This window comes from Scyliorhinus canicula, chromosome 14 (genome assembly GCF_902713615.1).
Source record: "Scyliorhinus canicula chromosome 14, sScyCan1.1, whole genome shotgun sequence".
In the NCBI taxonomy this organism is placed as follows: Eukaryota; Metazoa; Chordata; class Chondrichthyes; order Carcharhiniformes; family Scyliorhinidae; genus Scyliorhinus; species Scyliorhinus canicula.
The window spans coordinates 10720121-10742321 of NC_052159.1; the positions used below are offsets into that span (position 1 = coordinate 10720121).

The 22201-nt window shown below is 47.6% G+C and overlaps 1 protein-coding gene across 6 annotated transcripts in view; it reads left to right on the top strand.

Moving 5' to 3' along the window:
- The window catches only part of myo7aa (myosin VIIAa), a 216788-nt gene that overhangs the window by 89339 nt on the left and 105248 nt on the right, over window positions 1-22201 (top strand). For all 6 annotated transcript variants that reach the window (XR_005463131.1, XM_038817836.1, XM_038817837.1 and 3 more), the window contains 5 exons: window positions 7769-7882; window positions 13920-14073; window positions 15767-15843; window positions 17378-17497; window positions 20975-21117. Coding sequence is in view for 5 of the 6 variants with exons in the window: in XM_038817836.1 (XP_038673764.1) it covers window positions 7769-7882; window positions 13920-14073; window positions 15767-15843; window positions 17378-17497; window positions 20975-21117 (608 nt within the window). In the remaining variant the exon portion in view is untranslated. The remainder of the gene's footprint in view (window positions 1-7768; window positions 7883-13919; window positions 14074-15766; window positions 15844-17377; window positions 17498-20974; window positions 21118-22201) is intronic.

The following is a 22201-nucleotide window of genomic DNA, read 5'->3' on the forward strand; positions in this document are numbered from 1 at the left end:
AAGCCAACCTGCCCAGCTGCCTGACTCCCCCCACCCCTCCCCCATGGCACCAGACATCTTGCCTCCTATTGTTCCCCCCTCCCCCCCCCGGCTCGGACATATCTATTCGAAAGACATGCTTCCACAAACACGTCAAAAGAAAAAACATCAGAAATTCCCCCACGCGTGTAAAGTTAACTCCCAAAACTTAGCAACAGCCCAAAAAAAATTACAAAAGGCATTTCTCGTGTAGTGCAAAAGTAAGAACAATTTTAGCAGAATCCCTACAGCAAAGAGCAGTCACCTCACCTCAGTCTCTATCTCGACCTTTGCTTTTCACAAAGTCCATTGCTTCATCCGGCGACTCAAAGTAAAATTGCTGCTCTTCATAGGTGACCCATAAACGAGCCGGATAAAGTAGACCAAACTTCACCTTCCTCTCAAAAAGGGTCGATTTCACTCGGTTGAAACCTGCTCTTCTCTTGGCCAGGTCTGCACCCAGATCTTGGTAGATGTGCAGAATGCTATTCTCCCACTTACAGCTCCATGTCTGCTTGGCCCAACGCAAAATCTGCTCCTTATCCAGGAATCTGTGCCTTTGTACCACCATCGCCCTCGGTGGCTCATTTGCCCGCAGCCACCTCGCAAGCGTTCCGTGCGCTCTGTCCACTTCCAGGGGTCTAGAAAATGACCGCTCACCCATTAACGTCTCGAGCACATTCGCCACATAAGCCCATGCGTCAGTTCCCTCACATCCCTCAGGGAGGCCAACGATCCTTAAGTTCTGCCGGCGGGACCTATGCTCTCGGTCCTCCACCTTGTCTTGAAGCCTTTTCTGTTGCTCTTTCATCAGCCCCACCTGTGCCTCCAGCGCAGTTGGGTGTTCCTCATGGTCAGCCACCATTTCCTCCCCCTTCTGGACCACCCGATCTTGGGCTTCCAGCCTCTGCTCCACCCGAGTGATCGCGCCATGATTGGGTCCAAGCTTTCATTTTTTTGCTTGGCAAAGCCCTCCCGAATAAACTCCACCAGCTGGTCTGGTGTCCACTGGGCCGCTGAGCCAGCACTCTGCAGATCCGCCATGCATTCCTTGGAAAAATGTCGATTGGGGTTCATAACATGAAAGAGGGAATGTGAATGGGTTTGTTCCAATTAAAAAGGCTCTAGTAAATCAGGGGCAAAAACCTGAGCATGAAGCCAGATCCTTGTCAGGAGGTTGTACTTACTCCAGAGATTAGTGAACCCCTGGGGCAGGCTACCCGTGGCCAAAATTCACTGAATTCCTTTGAGAGAGAGCTAGACTTGTTTCTGTCTGATGTTCAGGTCACATTTTACAAAGGGGAGATCTACATGGATTTGCCAGGATTAAAGACAATTCTCTTTTATGAGGGGCATGGACAGAGTGGATAGTCAGAAGCTTTTCCCAGGGTGGAAGAGTCAATTACTAGGGGGCATAAGTTTAAGGTGAGAGAGGCAAAAATTAGAGGAGATGTGCGAGGGAGGTTTTTTTTACACTGAGGGTAGCGGGTGTCAGGGCCGGCTCAAGGCACCGGCAACTCGGGCAGTCGCCCGGGGCGCCATGTGCTAGGGGGCGCCAGAGACTCTGGTCCCGCACATGCGCAGTTGGGCCGGTGCCAACCAGCGCATGCGCGGTGGCCGCCCTCCCCAGGGCGGCCCCCCCCGGCTCGGTCCGCTCGTTCCGCTCCGCCCCTCGGTCCCCCCCCCCCCCCCCCCCCCCCCCGGGTCCACCCCCCCTCGGGTCCGCCCCCCCCTCGGCCCCGCCCCCCCCAAGGGCGCAGAAGTTCAGCTTGCCCGGGGCGCCAGCAACCCTAGGGCCGGCGCTGGTGGGTGTCTGGAATTCGCTGCCAGAGGAGGTGGTGGAAGTAGACATGATGGTGACGTATAAGGAGCACCTTGGCAAATACATGAATAGGATGGGAATAGAGGGATATGGACCTCGGAAATTTAGAAGCTTTTAGGTTAGATGGGCAGCATAGTCGGTGCAGGTTTGGAAGGTTGAAGGTCCTGTTCTGTGGAATCCATGGTATACTGTTCCTTAGCAAGGGACATGGGTTAGTGTGGAATCCTGATATCCTGTTCCTTAGTGAAGGACATAAGTTAGTATGAAAACCATCATATCCTGTTTCTCAGTGAATGACGCAAGTCTGTGGAGACAGGACGATGGAGGTAGCCTTCTCAAGAATGTACTTTTCTGTAAACTACCGTAGGCTCCAAGGACAAAGGGGAGATGATTGCGTAAAAGAAAGATTGAAAGACCTTGCTCTTCTATTGGTCAGTTTGTCCTGTCTACTATTGGCTAGAATTAGTATCCTTTCATTGGCCTAAAATGAAAGGTTAACTGTGATATTATTGATGTGGAGATACTGGCGTTGGATTGGGGTGAGCACAGTAAGAGCGTAACAGACATCTACAGATGCTGAAAGATGCCCTCGTACGAACGGGATATGGCGCTCGACTCATCGATCGACAGTTCCAACGCGCCACAGCAAAAAACATGCCGACCTCCTCGGAAGACGAACACGGGACACAACTGACTGAGTACCCTTCGTCGTCCAGTACTTCCCCAGGGCGGAGAAACTTCGACATCTTCAACACTTCATCGATGAAGACAAACATCTTGCCAAGGTCATGCCCACACCCCCACTACTTGCCTTCAAACAACCGCACAACCTCAAGCAGACCATTGTTTGCAGCAAACTACCCAGCCTTCAGAACAGCGACCACAACACCACACAACCCTGCCAGGGCAATCTCTGCAAGACATGCCAGATCATCGACATGGATACCACCATTACACGTGAGAACACCACCCACCAGGGACGTGGCACATACTCGTGCGACTCGACCAATGTAGTCTACCTCATACGCTGCAGGAAAATGTCCCGAAGCGTGGTACATTGGCGAGACCATGCAGACGCTGCGACAACGAATGAACTGACATCGCGCGACAATCACCAGGCAGGAATGTTCCCTACCAGTCGGGGAACACTTCAGTAGTCGAGGGCATTCAGCCTCTGATCTCAGGGTAAGCGTTCTCCAAGGCGGTCTTCAGGACGTGCAACAAGACAAAATTGCTGGTTGCAGTGGAGCCGGGAGTGCAGGAGGCGAAAGAGGCCGGTGTTCTGGCCTTTGCATCCCGAGTAGCCCGGCGGAGGATTCTTCGTCAGTGGAAGGATGTGAGGCCCCCAAGCGTGGAGGCCTGGGTCAACGATATGGCGGGGTTTATTAAATTGTAGAGGGTGAAATTTGCCCTAAGGGGGTCAGTGCAGGGGTTTTTCAGGGGGGGGGTGTCTCTTTTGTTTTTGTGTTGGGTTGAATATCTGTTTTTTGACAATGACGGGCGTTAATTTATAGTTTCTCTTTTGTATTTAGGGCGGAGGGGGGGTTCTGTTTGTTTTTGTTCTTAGAATTTTATGTTATTGTTTTCTATTTTGTGAAAATTTGAATAAAAATTATTTTAAAAAAAAAAAACAAGGCAGAATTGCTGAGCAGAAACCTGTAGCCAAGTTCCGCACACATGAGTTCGGCCTCAACCGGGACCTTGGATTCATGTCGCATTACATTAACCCCCCACCATCTGGCCTGGGCTTGCAAAATCCTACTAACTGTCCTGGCTTTAGATAATTCACACCTCTTTAACCCGGGATTAGCCCTTTCTCTGGACCTATAAAGACTTGATTACCTGTAAATGCTTGCATTCAAAGCATTGTCTGGCATCTTTGAATTTGTCTATATATATGTTTCTGGAACATACCTCTTCATTCATCTGAGGAAGGAGCAGTGCTCCGAAAGCTAGTGTTTGAAACAAACCTGTTGGACTTTAACCTGGTGTTGTAAGACTTCTTACTGTGATATTGGTGTGTGTGACATGCAAGTGAAGGATTAGACTACAACTGTAATTCTATTGGTTAATCGTGCTATAAATATTTCTGCTTCGCTCGACTCTGGTAGAGTGATGCAGTGAACTTCACTTCACTGTGTTGCTCTCCGTGTACACATGTCAATAAAGATTGATCAAAGAGTGCTCCCATGTCTGCCTTGTAAAATTTCAACAGTTCTGGGCTGTACTTTTCTTCGTTATTCTCTTGGTTTAGTTTTAGAACATCAATGACATCAACTGCCCTACCTTCATCTGCATACTTAGTTACCTCCTCGAAGAATTTGTGAGGCAAGACTTGCCCTTCACGAATCTGTGTTGACTATCTTTTCAAATGGTCATTAATCCTATCCCTCAGGAACCTTTCCATTAACTTACCAACCACCGAAGTAAGACTAGCCGGCCTATAATTACTAGGGTCATTCCTATTCCCTTTCTTGAACAGAGGAACAACATTCACCACTCTCCAGTCCTCTGGCACTATCCCCGTGGACAGTGAGGACCCAAAGATCAAAGGCTCTGCAATCTCATCCCTTGCCTCCCAAAGAATCCTAGGATGTATCCCGTCTGGCCCAGGGGACTTGTCGACCCTCGGGGTTTTCAAAATTGCGAATACATATTCCCTCACAACATCTACCTCCTCCACCCTACCTGCCTGTATCACACACTCATCCTCAAAAACATGGCCCCTCTCCTCGGTGAGCACTGAAGAAAAGTATTAATTCAACGCCTCTTCTGACTCCATTCATACGTTCCCACTACTGTCCTTGACTGGCCCTACCCTCACCCTGGTCATTCTTTTATTTCTCGTATAAGAGTAAAAAGCCTTGGGGTTTTCCTTGATCCGACCCGCCAAGGACTTCTCATGCCCCCTCCTAGCTCTCATAAGCCCTTTTTTTTAGGTCATTCCTTGCTACCTTGTAACCCTCAAGCGACCCAACTGAACCTTGTTTTCTCATCCTTACATACTCTTCCTTTTTCCTCTTGACAAGACATTCACCCTCTTTTGTGAACCATGATTCCTTCACACGGCCTTTTCCTCCCTTCCTGACAGGGACATACCTATCAAGGACACGCAGTATTTGTTCATTGAAAAAGCTCCACTTTTCATTTGTGCCTTTCCCTGACAGTTTCTGTTCCCATCTTATGCTCCCTAACTCTTGCCTAATCGCATCATAATCGCCCCCCCCCCCCCCCCCAATTATAAACCTTGTCCTGCCGTATGGCCCTATCCCTCTCCATTGCAATAGTGAAAGACACTGAATTGTGGTCACTATCTCCAAAGTGCTCTCCCACAAACAACCTAACACTTGGCCCAGTTCATTACCCAGTACCAAATCCAATGTGGCCCCACCCCTTGTCGGCCTATCCACATTGCGTCAGGAAACCCTCCTGCACACACTGTACAAAAACTGCCCCATCAGAACTGTTCGACCTATAGAGGTTCCAATCAATATTTGGAAAGTTAAAGCCCCCATGACAACTACCCTGAGACCTCCACACCTATCCATAATCTGTTTTGCAATTTCTTCCTTCACATCTCTGTTACTATTTGGGGGCCTATAGAAAACTCCTAACAATGTGACTGCTCCTTTCCTATTTCTAACTTCGGCCCATATTACCTCAGTCGGCAGAACCCCCTTTGAACTGCCTTTCTGCAGCCGTTAAACTATCCTTCATTAACAATGCTACTCCTCCACCTCTTTTACCACCTTCTCTGCTCTTACTGAAACATTTATACACCGGAACTTCCAACAACCATTCCTGTCCCTGTTCTAACCATTTCTCCGTAATGGCCACAAAATCGTAGTCCAAGTGCCAATCCACACTCCAAGTTCACCTACCTTATTCCAGGTGCTCCTTGCATTGATGCAGCCACACTTCAACCCACCATCCTGTCTGCCGGTACACTCCTGCGACCTTGATACCCTCCTCAGTACCTCACTACTCTCAACACCTGGCTTCTGGACGACAGCTCGTTTTCCCAGCCCCCTGACAAATTAGTTTAAAACCCCCCCCCCCCCCCCCCGAAGAGCAGTAGCAAATTTCCCTCTCAGGATATTGGTGCCCCTCTGGTTCAGGTGCAAACTGTCCTGTATGTACAGGTCCCACCTTCCCCAGAATGTGCTCCAATTATCCACGTAACTGAAACCCTCCCTCCTACACCATCCCTGAAGCCACGTGTTTATCTGCACTCTCTCCCTGTTCCTCACCTGACTAGCACGTGGCACCGGCAACAAACCAGAGATGACAACATGGTTTGTCCTGGCTCTCGGCTTCCACCCTAGCTCCTTAAATTCCTTTTTTAAATCCCCGTCCCTACTCTTACCTGTTATGTCGTTGGTACCGATGTGTACCACGACTTGTGACTGTTCCCCCTTAAGGACTCTGAAAACACGGTCCGAGACACATGGACCCTGGCACCCGGGAGGCAACACACCATCTGTGAGTCTCCTTCGTTGCCACAGAACCGTCTATCTGTCCCTCTGTCTATCGAGTCCCCAATAACTATTGCTCTCCTGCTCTCCCTCCTTCCCTTCTGAGCCACAGGGACGGACTCGGTGCTGGAGATCCGGTCACCGTGGCTTAACCCCCCCACCCCCATCACCAGTATTTTGCCTTGCGGGGAAGAATTTTCCAGGTTTTTTGTTCCCGAATTGGCCTTTTTAAAAAAAAAATCGGGTTTTTCCACTTCTGGGAAATTGAAAGTCGCAACAGTCCCAGAGAACCGTCGGCTGCGCTCCCCTTTGTGAGGGAGAGCTGACTGGTGGTGAGGGTCACCATGCCTCGGGCAAGGTTGACAAGACGAGACCTGAATAACTTTAGCCTGTACGGGAATGGAACCTGCGCTGTTGGGCGTGGCACAATATCACAAAGCAGCCGTCCAGCCAATTGAGCTAACCGACTCCCTGTAGAAGATTACGTGGTTTCTGGTGGGGTGGGCATTCTACATAATAGGTCGGATCCTGTGGACAGCGGTGAAGCAGAGACCATTCACTGCTGACCACTTGAAGAATGATGTAAGCTGTGGTGGGAACTTGCTCCACTGGCTACAGCACACGTCCAGTAGTGAAAGCAGTGCAGCGGTTCAGCAATAATGACCATTGCTACCAAAGCCATGTTCCCCTGGCCCCCATCAGTGTCACTGGAAGAAGTCACGCCCCCAGCCATGATTGTGTTCCGGTAGGATTGTTACCCCGATGTATTTTCAACGGCCGGTTTCAAGCGGACATGAACAATTTAAGAGTTTTGAAACTCTTAGAATGTTTCGATGCATTTGGGGAAGTTACAGTTAAAAGTAAAGGGCCCTCTTGAGAAACATGCCACATCAGGTTAATGAGTGAACATGTCACTGATGAACACCAGGAATGATGTGTGAGGTTAGAAATGCAGAACAAAATGATGTGGAGAATGACGAGAGCTATCACCTGGGTTAACAGTCAGAAGGCAAGTACCCAAAAATATAATTGTTTTTGAAAGTCCCTACAATATTAATCCTTTCCATCAAAAGCTCTGTTTTGCATACTTGGATCAGAATAATAAAGCAAGCACATCTGCCCAACCCTGCTTTGGGACAGTGACGATCTGATGGAATGGTTGATGACTGCCAATTTGCAGGTCCAAATTCCCCATCATAGATAAACTATGATGACCCATCTTCTGCAGTTTAAATGGTTCTTTTCATACGATTGATATTCTTGCAAAGTGATCTGATGAGTGCAAGATGCAAAACTTTGACAAAAAGTCTTCTTTTCAGCAAAATCAATATTTTGTTAAAGGAAATGAAATCCAACACACCGAGTGAATATTTACAAATCGACTGACCATTCAATTAATTTCATATCCTTCTCAAATATGGTTGATTTTCCTTTTTTTTTCATGTCCTTGCAGGCCAATGGGGAGAGGAACTATCACATCTTCTACTGCATGTTGATGGGGATGAGTCGTGACCAGAAGAAGGCACTGGGGCTGGGGAAAGCTACAGATTACACCTACTTAACCATGGTGAGACCCTGAACACGGGCTGGATTTGGGAGGGCATTCGGAGGGAAGTTGCTGATGAACTGGGAACTGTGACATATTTCATGCCTTGATCCTGAGGGGGGAGGGGGGGGGGGAGGCGGCGGGAGTGAATGATGAAGGTGTTTTATAGATTTGCAGAAAGAATTTTAAAAAATATATGTTTAGAAGAGTTTGTAAAAAAACATTATAATCAACACAAACGAGCAAAATATTGAAAAAAAAACACAAGCAAATGTGAAAGTAAAAAAAACCCAACAAATAATTAACTTAAATACTAAAAATAACGTAAAGTCCCTAACAGCTTGTTGCTAAGCGTGCTTTACACTTAATTTCTCTGTTTTATAACCTTGCTCTAGAGTCGCCAGGTATCTTTATGATACCACCACGAGGTTCAAGTTCAAGTGCTGATCAATAACTCGGTACACCAGTTAGTAAGGTTCAAATCAAAACATATTTATTATATACACAGTCAACTGCTACTCATGCATAAAATACTGCTCACTAGGCTATTTCTAACACCTACCAGGCCAATACTTAGCTTTGACAAAGGGACCCACTAGGTCAGGGGAACAATTGGCCTCTTGTTCAATCCTGAGTCTGCAGGCTTCCAGCTGGTATGGACTAAGGGTTAGGAGCGCCTATCTCGTAGCGTGCATTGACTGGACACTTATTTGGTTGGTGCAGCTGCTAGGCAGGTCACGGTCAAGGGTTGTTCCGAGCTGCTGAGAGACCCTGCCAAGAAGCTGTTAGGCCGGTCTCTCCTCACTGAGAGCCAAGTGCCAAGAAGATTGAACTGAACTTGGGGACTCTATTTTATAGTCCCCAGGGGCTTCGCGCCCTTTTGGGCAGACCCCGTACCTGGTTCCAAGTGATTGGACTAAGTTCTGATCACTTGGATCGATTTCTCCAATACTGGAGCTGTTCTCAATCGCTGGGCGGTTCCTAAGTGTCCATTGGCCTTCCTTTGTCTTGGCTCCTGCTGGTGCCGAGGAGTCTGGTTTGGTCTTGATTACTCTTAATGTTACCAATTGTTCCCGGGGATCGCTCATTACTATGCAGATGATTTTTGGTTTCGGTTCCGTCTGGGTTCTGCAAGTTCTAATATACAGGAAACTTTGCACTTGCCTGTTTCCCTGCGCTTGACTGAATTTCCCTGCATTCATTTTGGAGTCGGGAAGTGGCCAACCCAGGTGGCTACAAGCTGATGGTGGCTAACTCCTTAAAAAAAGCAATACTTGGCTGCCATGTCAAATGGAACCTCTCCACAGACCCCCTGCGGGTAACTTTGACTTCCTCCAAGAATAGAAAAGTCACCCAACCAAACAGAGACACTAGGTGGAATGGGAGACCTCCAGTGAGCAATACTCCCCTCTGGGCTATCAATGAGGCAAAGGGAACAACATCTGCCACCACCCCAGACATGATCGATTTATCTGCAGTGGGCTCCCGTTCTATAAAGATCATGGTAAAAGGACCTGGAGAGGATGTTTCCGTCCAGATTGAGTATCTGAGGGATTTCACGGGAGGCCGCTTAACATTTTGAAGTTGGTGAGCCGCGTGGCGATAGGCCTTCTCCCCATACTCATTAAAAGGTCCCCTGGAGCGTTGTAGCTGACGCACCAACCTGTGAATAGACAGGAGCTGGAACTGGGTCTGTAATCTTTTCCTATTTGCCAAGTGGGATCCAGTGAGTACTGGTGATCCACCTCTTGAATGGAATCCACCAGCCTCTGCTGCTTGGATTGGATTGGATTTGTTTATTGTCACGTGTACTGAGGTACAGTGAAAAGTATTTTTCTGCAAGCAGCTCAACAGGTCATTCAGTACATGGAAGAAAAGGGAATTCAACAAAATTCAAGAAAATACATGAGAATACATAATAGGGCAACACAAGATATACAATGTAACTACATAAGCATTGGCATCGGATGAAGCATACAGGGTGTAGTGTTAATGAGGTCAGTCAATAAGAGGGTCATTTAGGAGTCTGGTGACAGTGGGGAAGAAGCTGTTTTCGAGTCTGTTCGTGCGTGTTCTCAGACTTCTGAATCTCCTGCCCGATGGAAGAAGTTGGAAAAGTGAGTAAGCCGGGTGGGAGGGATCCTTGATTATGCTGCCCGCTTTCCCCTGGCAGCGGGAGGTGTAGATGGAATCAATGGATGGGAGGCAGGTTCGTGTGATGGACTGGTCGGTATTCACAACTCTCTGAAGTTCCTTGCGGTCCTGGGCTGAGCAGTTGCCATACCAGGCTGTGATGTAGCCCGATAGGATGCTTTCTATAGTGTATCTGTAAAAGTTGGTAAGGGTTAATGTGGACATGCCGAATTTCCTTAGTTTCCTGAGGAAGTATAGGCGCTGTTGTGCTTTCTTGGTGATAGCGTCGACGTGAGTGTACCAGGATAGATTTTTGGTGATGTGCACCCCTAGGAATTTGAAACTGCTAGCCATCTCCACCTCGGCTCCGTTGATGCTGACAGGGGTGTGTACAGTACTTTGCTTCCTGAAGTCGATGACCAGCTCTTTAGTTTTGCTGGCATCTCTATTTCCCTCCTGTATTCGGACCTGCTTCAAATTTGTTATCTTCAACATATATGCCCCTCCCCCCAGGACTGCCTTAAGAGCCTCCCACAGGGTGGAAGGTGAAATTGAATCGGACCTGTTAGACTTTATATAGTCGTCTGTGGAGATGGACACACACTCTCAAAATGTTTTTATCAGTCAACAATGTAGTATCTGATCTCCAGGGTGGATGGACGTTGAGTGGGGCCAGACTCTAACAAAACATCAATTATGTGCGGAGCGTGGTCTGAAATAACAATTGCTGAATTCTCAGCCGCCACCACTGAAGGGAGGTGAACCTAATGCAAAACAGAAAAATCAATACGGGAATGTGCATGGTGGACATGTGGTGGGGGGAAGCGAGAAATCTCTATCGCTCGGGTGCAGAAATCCCCCCCCCACCACCACCACCATCATGTGGCCATCCCAGAGCGTTTTAGGTTTGGAACAATCCAATCCAGGGTCCAAGACGCAATTCAGGTCATCACCTAAAATAAGCTGATGTGAGTCAAAGTTGTGCAGGGAGGCTAACAGGGAGTTAATACAATTCAACCCTTCCCATTTGAGGCCATAAACATTGACAATAACCACTGGGGTGACGGGGAGCCGCAAACAGTAACAGGTCGACCATTGAGGTCGGTTATAATCTGACAGGAGGAAAACTGAACTCTTTTTTTTTTTTATTAATTAAAATCGCCGTATCCCTTGCCTTGCCATCGAAGCGGAGGAAAAACTTGCCCAACCCACCCCTTGCGCAGCCTGGTCTGATCCCTCCCACGCAGACACACAAGTGAGTCTCCTGCAAGAAAACAACATTGGAGTTTAAACAAATGCCCTTGACCTCTTCATTGGGCCACTCAAACCTCGAATGCTCTCTAGGTGACCAAACGGATTGGAGCTCTCCCACCCCTCCCTTCATCCGGAGTCAGCCATTCCCACTAAGAGAGGCCACTGAAAAGATAAAGCAAACAGATCCACCCAAGGTGGCCACCGAGCCAGGTCCGAAGACGAGACAAAGAAAAACCAGCAGACGCCGTCAGCAAAGTACCCCTTGCCCCCCTCGATCCCAAAAATGGCGCAACCATTGAATGTAACCACACCCAAAAGCAAATAAAAGACTTTTATCGTAAGACTAAAATGTACATTTAACAGAACCAAACAACAAAAACTGAGCTCATTTTCTAAAAGAAATGTTAGTGAAGACTCCCATTAACTAACTCCCTAGTCAGCAGGGAGACTCCCAACTGAAGAAAAATAAATAACAAACCCCCAATTATCTTGCAATGTCCCATTAGCGACTAAATGTCGTGCCAAACAACAACGTTGAAAAGAGAAAAGAATCTTTTTTTAAAATAAAAAATCACCCAAGTAGTAGAGAACCTGAAATCTATTCAAAGGCAATAAGAACGCCAAAAAAACAAGAAATACAAACAAATCGACATTTACACAGTGCCCAACTTGTGCCTTTCAGCAAAAGAGACCTCATTTGCCGGCATGTTAAATAAATCTTTTTCCTCAAACGTGACTCTTAAGGCGAGCTGGAGAGGCCATCCCGAATATGACCACCCCTCCTTGTACAGGGCGGCCTTCGCTCCATTAAACGCCGTTCTTTTCTTCGCTAGCTCCGCACTCCTGTCCTGATGGAGTGGCCTGACCACTTTGCGGTGCTCCCTTCCCCATCGAAGAACCCTCTCCTTTTCTTTAAAACTGCAGAATCTCACAATCGCCGCACGCTGTGGATCTTCAGAATGAGGCTTCAGCCAAAGTGAGCGATGGGCTCGGTCCAATTCAGGCGGGGATGCAAATCCACCCTCCCCCACCATTTTAAGAAAAATGTCAGAGAAACATTCCATGGAGGCATGGCCCTCGATCCCCTCCGGCCTCCCCACAATCCGGATGTTCTGCCTCCTAGACCTGTTTTCCAAGTCATTCAGCCTGGTTTTTAACAACCTATTGGTTTCCACCACCGAAGTCAGATCGGACCCCAGCGTGACAATCACTGTGATCCAATTGTGGCTCCACTTCCAACAGTCTTACTGGGTTTTTTTCCAGAAGCACGCGAATGGGGGCCAAGGCCTCTTCGATTGAGATCCTCCAACACGGGCTGTCAGTGTTTCTCAAACTCAGTCGTTGGTGGAGTGTTCGGAGAGGAAGAAACCGACTCCACCATCTTACTTCCTGTTGCGCCACAAGAGCCTTCGGACTCTTGTCGATAAGTTTCTGCTCAAAACCTTCTTGGTGTTTCTTCAGAGCCCCTCAGCAAAGAGAGAACTCTACCCCGATAACTATGAAGAGTTTCCAAGGAGTAAGCGACCTGTGGTGCCAAATAAAGAGCAAAATGATCAGTGCTCCAGTGGGAGCCACCTCGTGCGTGCCTTCCCCTCTCATCACGCCACCAGAGGTGGTTGTCAGAAAAAGTTGCATTTATATAGAGTGCCCCTTACAACCTGAGGATGGCTCAAGACAATTTGCATATGATAAAGTTTAGCCTCTGCAGTAAGGTAGGAAGTGTAGCTGCCAATCTGTGTACAGCACAATCCCATTAGCAAGACTATGATAATGAGCCAGATGATCTGTTCCACTAAAGTTGGTTGAGGAATGAAAATTAAGCCAGGACTGGGTTCTATAACATTGACTATCTTTTCAATTCAACCATCCCACTGCCACTCTCTCAACAAATCTTTAACATGCTGTCCGGGAAATATTTCAGATGTTAATTCCAATAATCGTACGGTGAGGAAGAATGAGTCTAAAGATAGCCTGTATCTTTAAACGCGTCTATTCCCAAGTCAGCAAAGTAAGAAGTCTTACAACACCAGGATAAAATCCAACATGAAATGCGCTGTTATGTTCTATGTTCTATGTTTGTTTCAAACACTAGCTTTCGGAGCACTGCTCCATCCTCCGGTGAATGAGGAACCGGGTCATTCACCTGAGGAAGGAGCAGTGCTCCGAAAGCTAGTGTTTAAAACAAACATGTTGGACTTTAACCTGGTGTTGTAAGACTTCTTACTGTGCTCACCCCAGTCCAACGCCAGCATCTCCACATCAAGTCAGCAAAGCCACAGACTCTCCCAGTTCCTCCCGCCCCATTAGTATTTTGGCGTTCCCCATTTATACTCCCTTTGAACAAAACGAGTAAATTTGACAAATCAAGGACAAACTCAAGGACATCCCTTTTAAAAGGACATGTCAATGAAAAAGCAGACAAACATCTCAAAGGAAACTTACAAAATTAAAATGTGATGGGTCTCCATCACCTGTTTTTGACAATGTGATGGCCATTTAACAAAGTGATTGACATTGGACCATAACAATGTAATTAATAAGACATTGACAACAGATTTCCGCTACTCTGATGCACCCCTCTTCCGCAGTGGTACAGAAAGACCCCTCGCTTTGTTCAGTCTTCCTGTGTAGCTGAACACCCATGTCTAGTATCATATTGCGTTTATTGCAGGGGCATTGCACGTTCTGCGATGGCCGTGATGACAACAAGGAGTACGCCAACATTCGCTCCGCCATGAAGGTTCTCATGTTTACCGACACGGAGAACTGGGAGATCTCCAAGCTGATGGCTGCAATTCTACACATGGGCAACCTGGCTTATGAACGTAAGACTGGAGATGAGCGACTTTGTAAAGGAAGGAAAGCTGGAAATATGAGATTAATGGTGGGGGCATCTTGTACCTCCAACAGCCAGTTGTTACATTATATGCTCAGTGTATTAATGAGGGACGGCTGAATTGATGGAAGAGCCTCTGGTGGTTAGATAAAGGTTGTGTCAATCGGTTCATGATGCCACGGAACTTTTTGAAGAAATGAAAGTTGTTGTGCTATGTTCCTGGGCAACATTCTTCCCTCTGACAATATCACCAAAACTTGACTGCTTGTGGGGTCTTGCTGTAATTGCTGAGCTAAGTATTGGCTGGAAAGCACTTTGCTTGGAGTTCGACAGCACCTTTCACCAATGAAGCACTTGCCATTGTAATATCAGAAAGGTGGCAGCCAATTTGTGCATAGCAAGCTCCCACAAACAACAATAAGATGATGACCAGACAATCTGTATTTTTTTTTAGTTCGGGGTGTAGGGCGTGAGTATTGACGAGGACTTCCTGTTTGCAACAGTGCCAAAGGATCTTTTGAGTCCAGCGGACTGGGAGATGAACGTTGGCACCTCCCTCATTACTGCTAGGGGAGTCCCTCCCCCCTCCCCTCATTCCAGTGCCCACGTCTCTGGTGTACAACTTGAACCCACGACCTGCTGACTCCAGCATCAGCTGGAAGGTGGCACATTAGGGCCACCTTGAGGATATGCTGGATACTAGTCAAGGCAAAGTTTTATTTGAATAGAAATCGAAACACAAACCATGACCTGCGATATTTGTGGAGGTATCACCGGCAAGTCCAGGCTTGGCTCATCCGTTGTCCAATAGCCTTACCTTTCTGTTAGTGTCACTGTTGCAGTTGAACCCTTTTTTTCTCTGTCCCACTCCCCCAATCACAGATAATGGAGATGAGAGTTTTGATTATTTCGTGGAACGTGAGCATCTTTTGCAGGACCAGCATTAACTGCCCCTTCCTAATTACCCTTGAAGGTGGTGGTGAGCTGTCATCTTGAATCGCTGCTGTCCACGTGGTGTCGGTACACTCATGGTGCTGTTGGGGAGGGAGTCCCAGGATTTTTACCCAACAAGAGTTGAGGAACAGCGATATGTTTCCAAGTCAGGATGGTGAATGGCTTGGAGGGGCCGATTCCAAGTGGTGGTGTTCCCGGGTATCTGCTGCCCTGGTCTTTCTAGCAGTTGTGTGTTTGGAAGGTGCTGTCGAAGGAGCCATGGTGAGTTGTTGGAGAACGTCTTGTAGATGGTGCACACGGCTGCAACAGAGTGTCAGTGCTGGGGGGGAGTGAATATTGAAGGTGGTGAATGGGATGCCAATCAAGCGGTTACTTGCTCCTGGAATGGTGTTGAGCTCCTTGAGTGTTGTTGGAGCTGCACTCATCCAGGCAACTCTTGTGCCCAGTACCCCTTCTAACCCTGAGATACGGGTGATCTTGCAGGTTAGGAATTGGTGACCGGAGAATGGGGTAGCTTCTGCCTCCTTCACTAGAAACACCTGTGTTTGCATCTGATAAAGTGCATAATGTAGTCCGTGTAATTGAAGCTGCAGCTAATGATATCATGTAATTAGCATGCAGCAGGGGTCCCAGTGTTTTGCTCCTGGTATAATGAGCAAGGATAATAATTGTTTGATTCCAACTGCAATTGAGATAATTTGCTTTTGTTTATCCTGCTGATCCTTCAGCTCGAGTGTATGACAATCTGGACTCGTGCGAGGTCGTGTACTCCACACAACTGACGACTGCCGCCGTCCTCCTCGAGGTATGCCGAGTTGCTCTCCCACAATATTGGTGTGTCTGCGTCCAGCCATCACACAGCCCCGTTGGTCTTCATTCTGATATCAAACACATAAATATTTCCTGCTTCCGTTGGTAATATCAGCAAGTTCCAGGCGGAATTGCAAACACAGGCAGGATTTTAAATGCAAGTGATTTGCACCCAAAATTGCTCGTGCTTGTGTTTCAGATGATTTTTTATTTTGTCTTTAAACCTTTTCATGATTCAGTTTGCTTCAGTTTCCCCCCTTTTGGCCACAATCTGGCCATGCCCTCTGTTTGAGATTCTGCCAATTGTCCTGGTTCAGGAAGGCTCAACAAACCGGGTTCATTTTTCTCCAGCGCTCGGCCACCAGCTGACCCGTTTTCAAAATGTGTTTATCTACCGACTGATATTTCATGGGCAAAGAAACTGACTAGTGAAATCACTCAAAGGTTTGGTATATTTTTTAATCGTCATTTTCTCGGGTGTTTAAATCTGGCTCCTCATTGGATCTAACAACTTCATCAAAAACCGACTCCCCGGTCATTATCACGTTGCTGGTTTGTGGGAGCTTGCTCTGTAAATTCATAGAATCCCTACTGTGCAGAAGGAGACCATTCGGCCCATCGAGTCTGCACCGACCCTCTGAAAGAGCCTGATAACCCCGTCTCACCTTGTGGACACCTCCTAAGGGGCAATTTTTAGCACGGCCAATCCACCTAACCTGCACATCTTTGGACTGTGGGAGGAAACCGGAGCACCCGGAGGAAACCCGGGGGGGGGGGGGGGGGAGAGGAGTGTAAACTCCACAGAGTCGCCCACGGCTGGAATTGAACCCATGACAGCACCAGGGCTACCCACTGTGCCACCTTGCCACCCTAAGGTAGCTGCTGCATTTCCCATATTACAGAATGACCTCATTGACTGGAAAGCGCTTTGGGACGTTCTAAGGTTGGGAGAGACACTCTGTTCAGGAAAAATCTTCTTTCCGACCCTCTTCAGTCTATTTGTGCAGAGTGAGCTCCCAACGTGACAATGACCATGATACTTCTACTGATAGTGATTTGAAGGATAAAGGTTGGCCAGGACTCCGCAGGGAGTCCAGACCTCCTTTGGAATTGTGCTTCAGGATCTTTTATTCATACCCGAGAGGAGGGTTGGGCCTCTGTTTACTGACTCCATCAAAAGCTAGCTCTTCTGGCAGCTTAGCCCTCCCTCAGTACTGCACTGGGAGTATCGGCATAGATATTTGGCCTAATTGCTGTGATATGATGGCGGGTCCATAACCTTCTGATCCTGAGGTGAGTGTTCTACCAACTGAGCCATGGTTGACAACTATTTTATAATTATACTTTCATTTATCTACCCATTATTCGTCTCCACTCTCACCCCCCTGCATCAGCGCTAGCCATTCACCACCATTGGTTTCGACAACGGAATCTCATTTGTGCTTTTTGAGGTCAACAGTAAAACAAAAGATGCGCAGCTCCGTTTAGGTCACTTCTAAATCTCTGGATTACCTTGTTCCTTCCTTCAGGTTGACTGCTTAGACCTGCAGAACTGCCTCACCAGTCGAACCATTATAACACGAGGGGAGACCGTCTCCACCCCTCTTAACATGGACCAAGCCCTGGACGTTCGAGATGCTTTTGTGAAGGTGAGAGTTCCTTGCTGCCCACGTCACAAAGAGATTTTTCTCTCTGCGAGTACTGGGTTTTTTTTTTAAGGAGGGTAGATTTTTTTCAATCTGGAGAGCAGAGTGAGAAGCGAATCAAAAAGCAGCTGGGTAAATTTATGAGGCAGCTTGGCAAACTCCGCTTTCCATGAAGGTACTGCGTCTGGCTTTTAACCTTTTTTATGCGGTTGTTGACTGGATAGTCGTGGGGGTTAGAGGTTGCTCAGGAGAGCCTTTTTGTGTTCTAAGGAACTTTGAGATGGTCAGTCACCATGGCCCATAGAATCGTAGAACCCCTACAGTGCAGAAGGAGGCCATTCGGCCCATCGAGGCTGCACCGACCCTCTTGAGAGGGCTCCTTGGCCCACTCCCTGCCCTTTAACCGTAACCCCACCTAACCTGTACACGTTTGGACACTTGAGGGGCCACCTAACAGGCACATCTTTTGGGCTGTGGGAGGAAAGCGGAGGGAACCCACGAAAGTTTCACCATCTACCATGGTGGGATTCGAACCCAGGTCCCCAGCGCATTTTCCTGGCTCTTTGGATTACTAGCCCAATGACCATACCACGCCACCGTCACATGGGCAGCAAGGTAGCATGGTGGTTAGCATAAATGCTTCACAGCTCCAGGGTCCCAGGTTCGATTCCCGGCTGGGTCACTGTCTGTGTGGAGTCTGCACGTCTTCCCCGCGTGTGCGTGGGTTTCCTCCGGGTGCTCTGGTTTCCTCCCACAGTCCAAAGATGTGCGGGTTAGGTGGATTGGCCATGCTAAATTGCCCGTAGTGTCCTAAAAAGTAAGGTTAAGGGGGGAGGGTTGTTGGGTTAGGGGTATAGGGTGGATACGTGGGTTTGAGTAGGGTGATCATTGCTCGGCACAACATTGAGGGCCGAAGGGCCTGTTCTGTGCTGTACTGTTCTATGTTCTATGACTAATTCAACAATGTCGGTCGTAGGAACTGATTGGCAAATTGAAATTCCAAACCTGGAAAAATACTGGAAATACACAGCTGGTCTGCGAAGTGGAAAAAGAAATTGCGATGGAGCTCACAGACCTGAAACGTTAACTCTGCTCTCCTCTCCCCAGCTGCTGCCTGGCCTGCTGAGCATTTGCAATATTTTCCATCTTCCCGCAGTACTTTATTCCACTCGACATTCCACTAAATATCCCACTTGTGTGCTTTTCTGTAAATTATTGTTGCTGCCATGAGAAAGTAGGAGCCGAGAGCTTGAAGAGAGGGATGATGGGGCAGAATTTGCCACCGCAACCCCCCCCCCCCCCCCCCCCCCCCCCCGAGCCATTGGCCGCTGGCAGGATCTTCCGCCGATGTTGACGGTATTTCGTATGACTTGCCCGTCCCACTGACCCCTGAACCCGCCGCCATTGGCACGACTGGAAGATCGAAGGGTGAGAAAATCATACCCGCCCAATGTTTGCGTCCAAAATAATAAAATTTAACAAGAGGTCTGGAGATGGGTAGGTGGGAGGAATGATGGCAAGAGCAGAGTTTGATTTAACGTTCATTTTTAAATGTTTACTCCAATATCTTGCAAACAATTCTTCACTTGCAGCATTGCAGCAAGGGCAGCATGGTAGCAGAGTGGTTAGCACTGTTGCTTCACAGCTCCAGAGTCTCGGGTTCGATTCCCGGCTTGGGTCACTGTCTGTGCGGAGTCCGCACGTTCCCCTCGTGTCTGCGTGGGTTTCCTCCGGGTGCTCCGGTTTCCTCCCACAGTCCAAAGATGTGTGGATTATGTGGATTGGCCATGATAAATTGCGCTTAGTGTCCAATACATGTTAAGTGGGGGTTACTGGGTTACGGGGATAGGGTAGATATGCAGGCTTCAGTAGGGTGCTCTTTTTGTAAGGGCCGGTGCAGACTCAATGGGCCGAATGGCCTCCTTCTGCACTGTAAATTCTATGATTGTTACAGCTTGGGTTTCTTTTGAAGACTTTCACTTGCATTAATATCTAATGTTGTCATTTTTACCTTTAGATTGTGTTTTCTATGAACAGAAACCTGTTTGGTTTATTATCTGCTTTGTTTGAATTAGCCTGCCAAGTTATAACAATTGCACCAACATTGAACCTCACCACACCCTCAATAATAGTAAAAGTGCCACTTGTGCATATTTACTCATTATAATGTGCACAGGATATCCAGCTGGATTTCCCACCACATCAGATCACCTCTCATTAAACTCCATTGTCTTCAGGCTAAAACTGCTCTTCATATAGCAGAAAAATAGGCAAGACGCTCACAATGATGCAGCGCAGAAGGGAGACCGCTCCAGACACGGGGAGAAAGTGCAAACCCTATACAGTCCCCCAAGGCCAGAATTGAACCCGGGTCCCTGTGTTCTGTGAGGCAGCAGTGCAGACCACTGTGCCGCTGTGTTTATTAAACACCAGAAGTGATGGCCTAACAGCCAGGAATTCGTGGGAGAATTTCCATGGAGTTATTCCGATTTGCCTGCTGTACCTTGCCTGAGGAAGGCACATGGAGAAATTACATTTCTCTGGATTTTGCCGCAATTACACCGGGCATTCGGGAGAAACCACCTTTGAAATCTGATCCCCATATTGTCATCTCTTCAATATATATATAGCCCCGTTCAAGTGGCATGGTTTTGGCATCTGATCACTTGTTGTGTTATGCTGCTTCGGATAACACAGGCTGCTACCTGATGCAGTCTTAACTCGAGGATGCGCCAGACTCTGAAATGAGTTCAACGTGTTTATTGAACTATTAACACCGTTCTCAAATGAGTTCGACTCTCTGCTAATCTAACTGCAGTAACTCGGTCTAACTGTACCAGCTTGCTGTAAGCCACATGATGGGGTGTGATGCTGCTGATCAACCCTGTCTAACTCTCTGGATGTCTGTCTGTGGAAAGAGGCTGGGTGTGAGTGCCTCATCCCTTTTATAGTGTTTATGTCATGCCCCCTTGTGGTGACGCCATCTCTTGAGTGTCCTGATTGCCCATTGGTTGTGTCCTATTCTGAGTGTTCATTGGCTGCATGTTTGCATATCATGAGAATAACCACTATGAATTGTGCTTTTAAATTGCTGCCACCACCAACGTGAGCTCACTTACTCGTGATCGCCCTCCAGGATCCTGTAAACAAGTAGTTAACTGCATTTTGGGAAGACAGACTTGAAAACCAAATTGTAATCAAAATGGAGGGCAGGTACCCAGTAACTTTCTGGACCAGAGAGGTCATGTTATCAACCTACCTCTTGCCAAAGGAGTGCTGCTATTTTTTCAGAGATTCTTGGAGTCAGCAGAAGAGATTGGAGAGGGTAGAGACCGAGAATTTGGGGTGTAAACCTAAATGGAGGCTGGGCGGTGGGGGGATCAGAATTATTCAGAGTGCAAAGAACAGCCATATCTTGTGTTATCTGATGTGGACCTTGTGTTTTGCTCCCTCTCTCTCCATTTTATGCACATCATCAAGGGTATCTATGGAAGGCTGTTTGTGTGGATTGTGGAGAAGATCAACGCAGCTATTTACAAACCTTCATCCCGCGAGCCCAAAGTGTGGCGTAGGTCGATTGGCTTACTAGATATTTTTGGGTTTGAAAACTTCCACGTTAATAGGTAAGGCTCAATTCGACAGAGGCCTGATGTGGTCCTGTACATCCCATGTCGTTGACTTTGAGGAGCTGCTCGTTTCACTGCATAGAGTGTGAGATGCTCATAGTTTACTTTATAGGGGGTAGCACAGTGGTTAGCACTGTTGCTTCACAGAGCCGGGGTCCCAGGTTCGATTCCCGGCTTTGGTCACCTGTGCGGAGCCGGCACGTTCTCCCTGCGTCTGCGTGCTGCATGGGTTTCCTCCGGGCGCTCTGGATTTCCTCCCACAAGTTCCAAACGACGTGCTGTTAGGTGAATTGGACATTCTCAATTCTCCCTCTGTGTACCTGAACAGGCGCCGGAATGTGACGACTAGGGGCTTTTCACAGTAACTTCATTGCAGTGTTAATGTAAGCCTACTTGTGACACTAATGAGATTATTATTATTATTATTATTATAATTGGTATGTAACTAATGAGTGGATTCAATTTGCTTGCAACATTCAGCCCCTCTAACCTATGCTATCATTCAATTAGATTGTAGCTGGTTTGCACCACAAGTGCGTTGCTCCATAATGCCTTTGTACGATTACAATCCCAGTTGTCTCATTAGGGTTGAATGCTGCAGTTGCCCCAGTGAACCAGTTATTGTAGGGAGGATGTAAATGTCACTGATGTGGCAGTGAATATACCTCTTTGAGACTGAACCATATTATTGAGTCTAGGGGAGGCAATGGTGTTATTGTCACTGGGCTAGATCTGGGGACTGTGGTTCGAATCCCATCGCTGGCAAAATTTGAATCCAAGAAAACACATCTGGAATTAAAAGTCTAACATGGTGACCATGACACCAGTTGTTAATTATTGCGAAAACCCATCTGGTTCACTAATGTTGTCTAGGGAAGGAAATCTGCTGTCCTCGCCTGGCCTGGCCTATGTGGGACACCAGGCCAGGTATGTGGCTGACTCTGAGATCTTGATTTTGACGTTATGCACTCAACATTCTGGAAGTGTATATTCCAGTCTTGACCCAAGTGTATTATTATTGACCTGGACATATGAAGAGCATTCGCACTGTACTGTCCTGGGTGGGGGGGGGGGGGGGGGG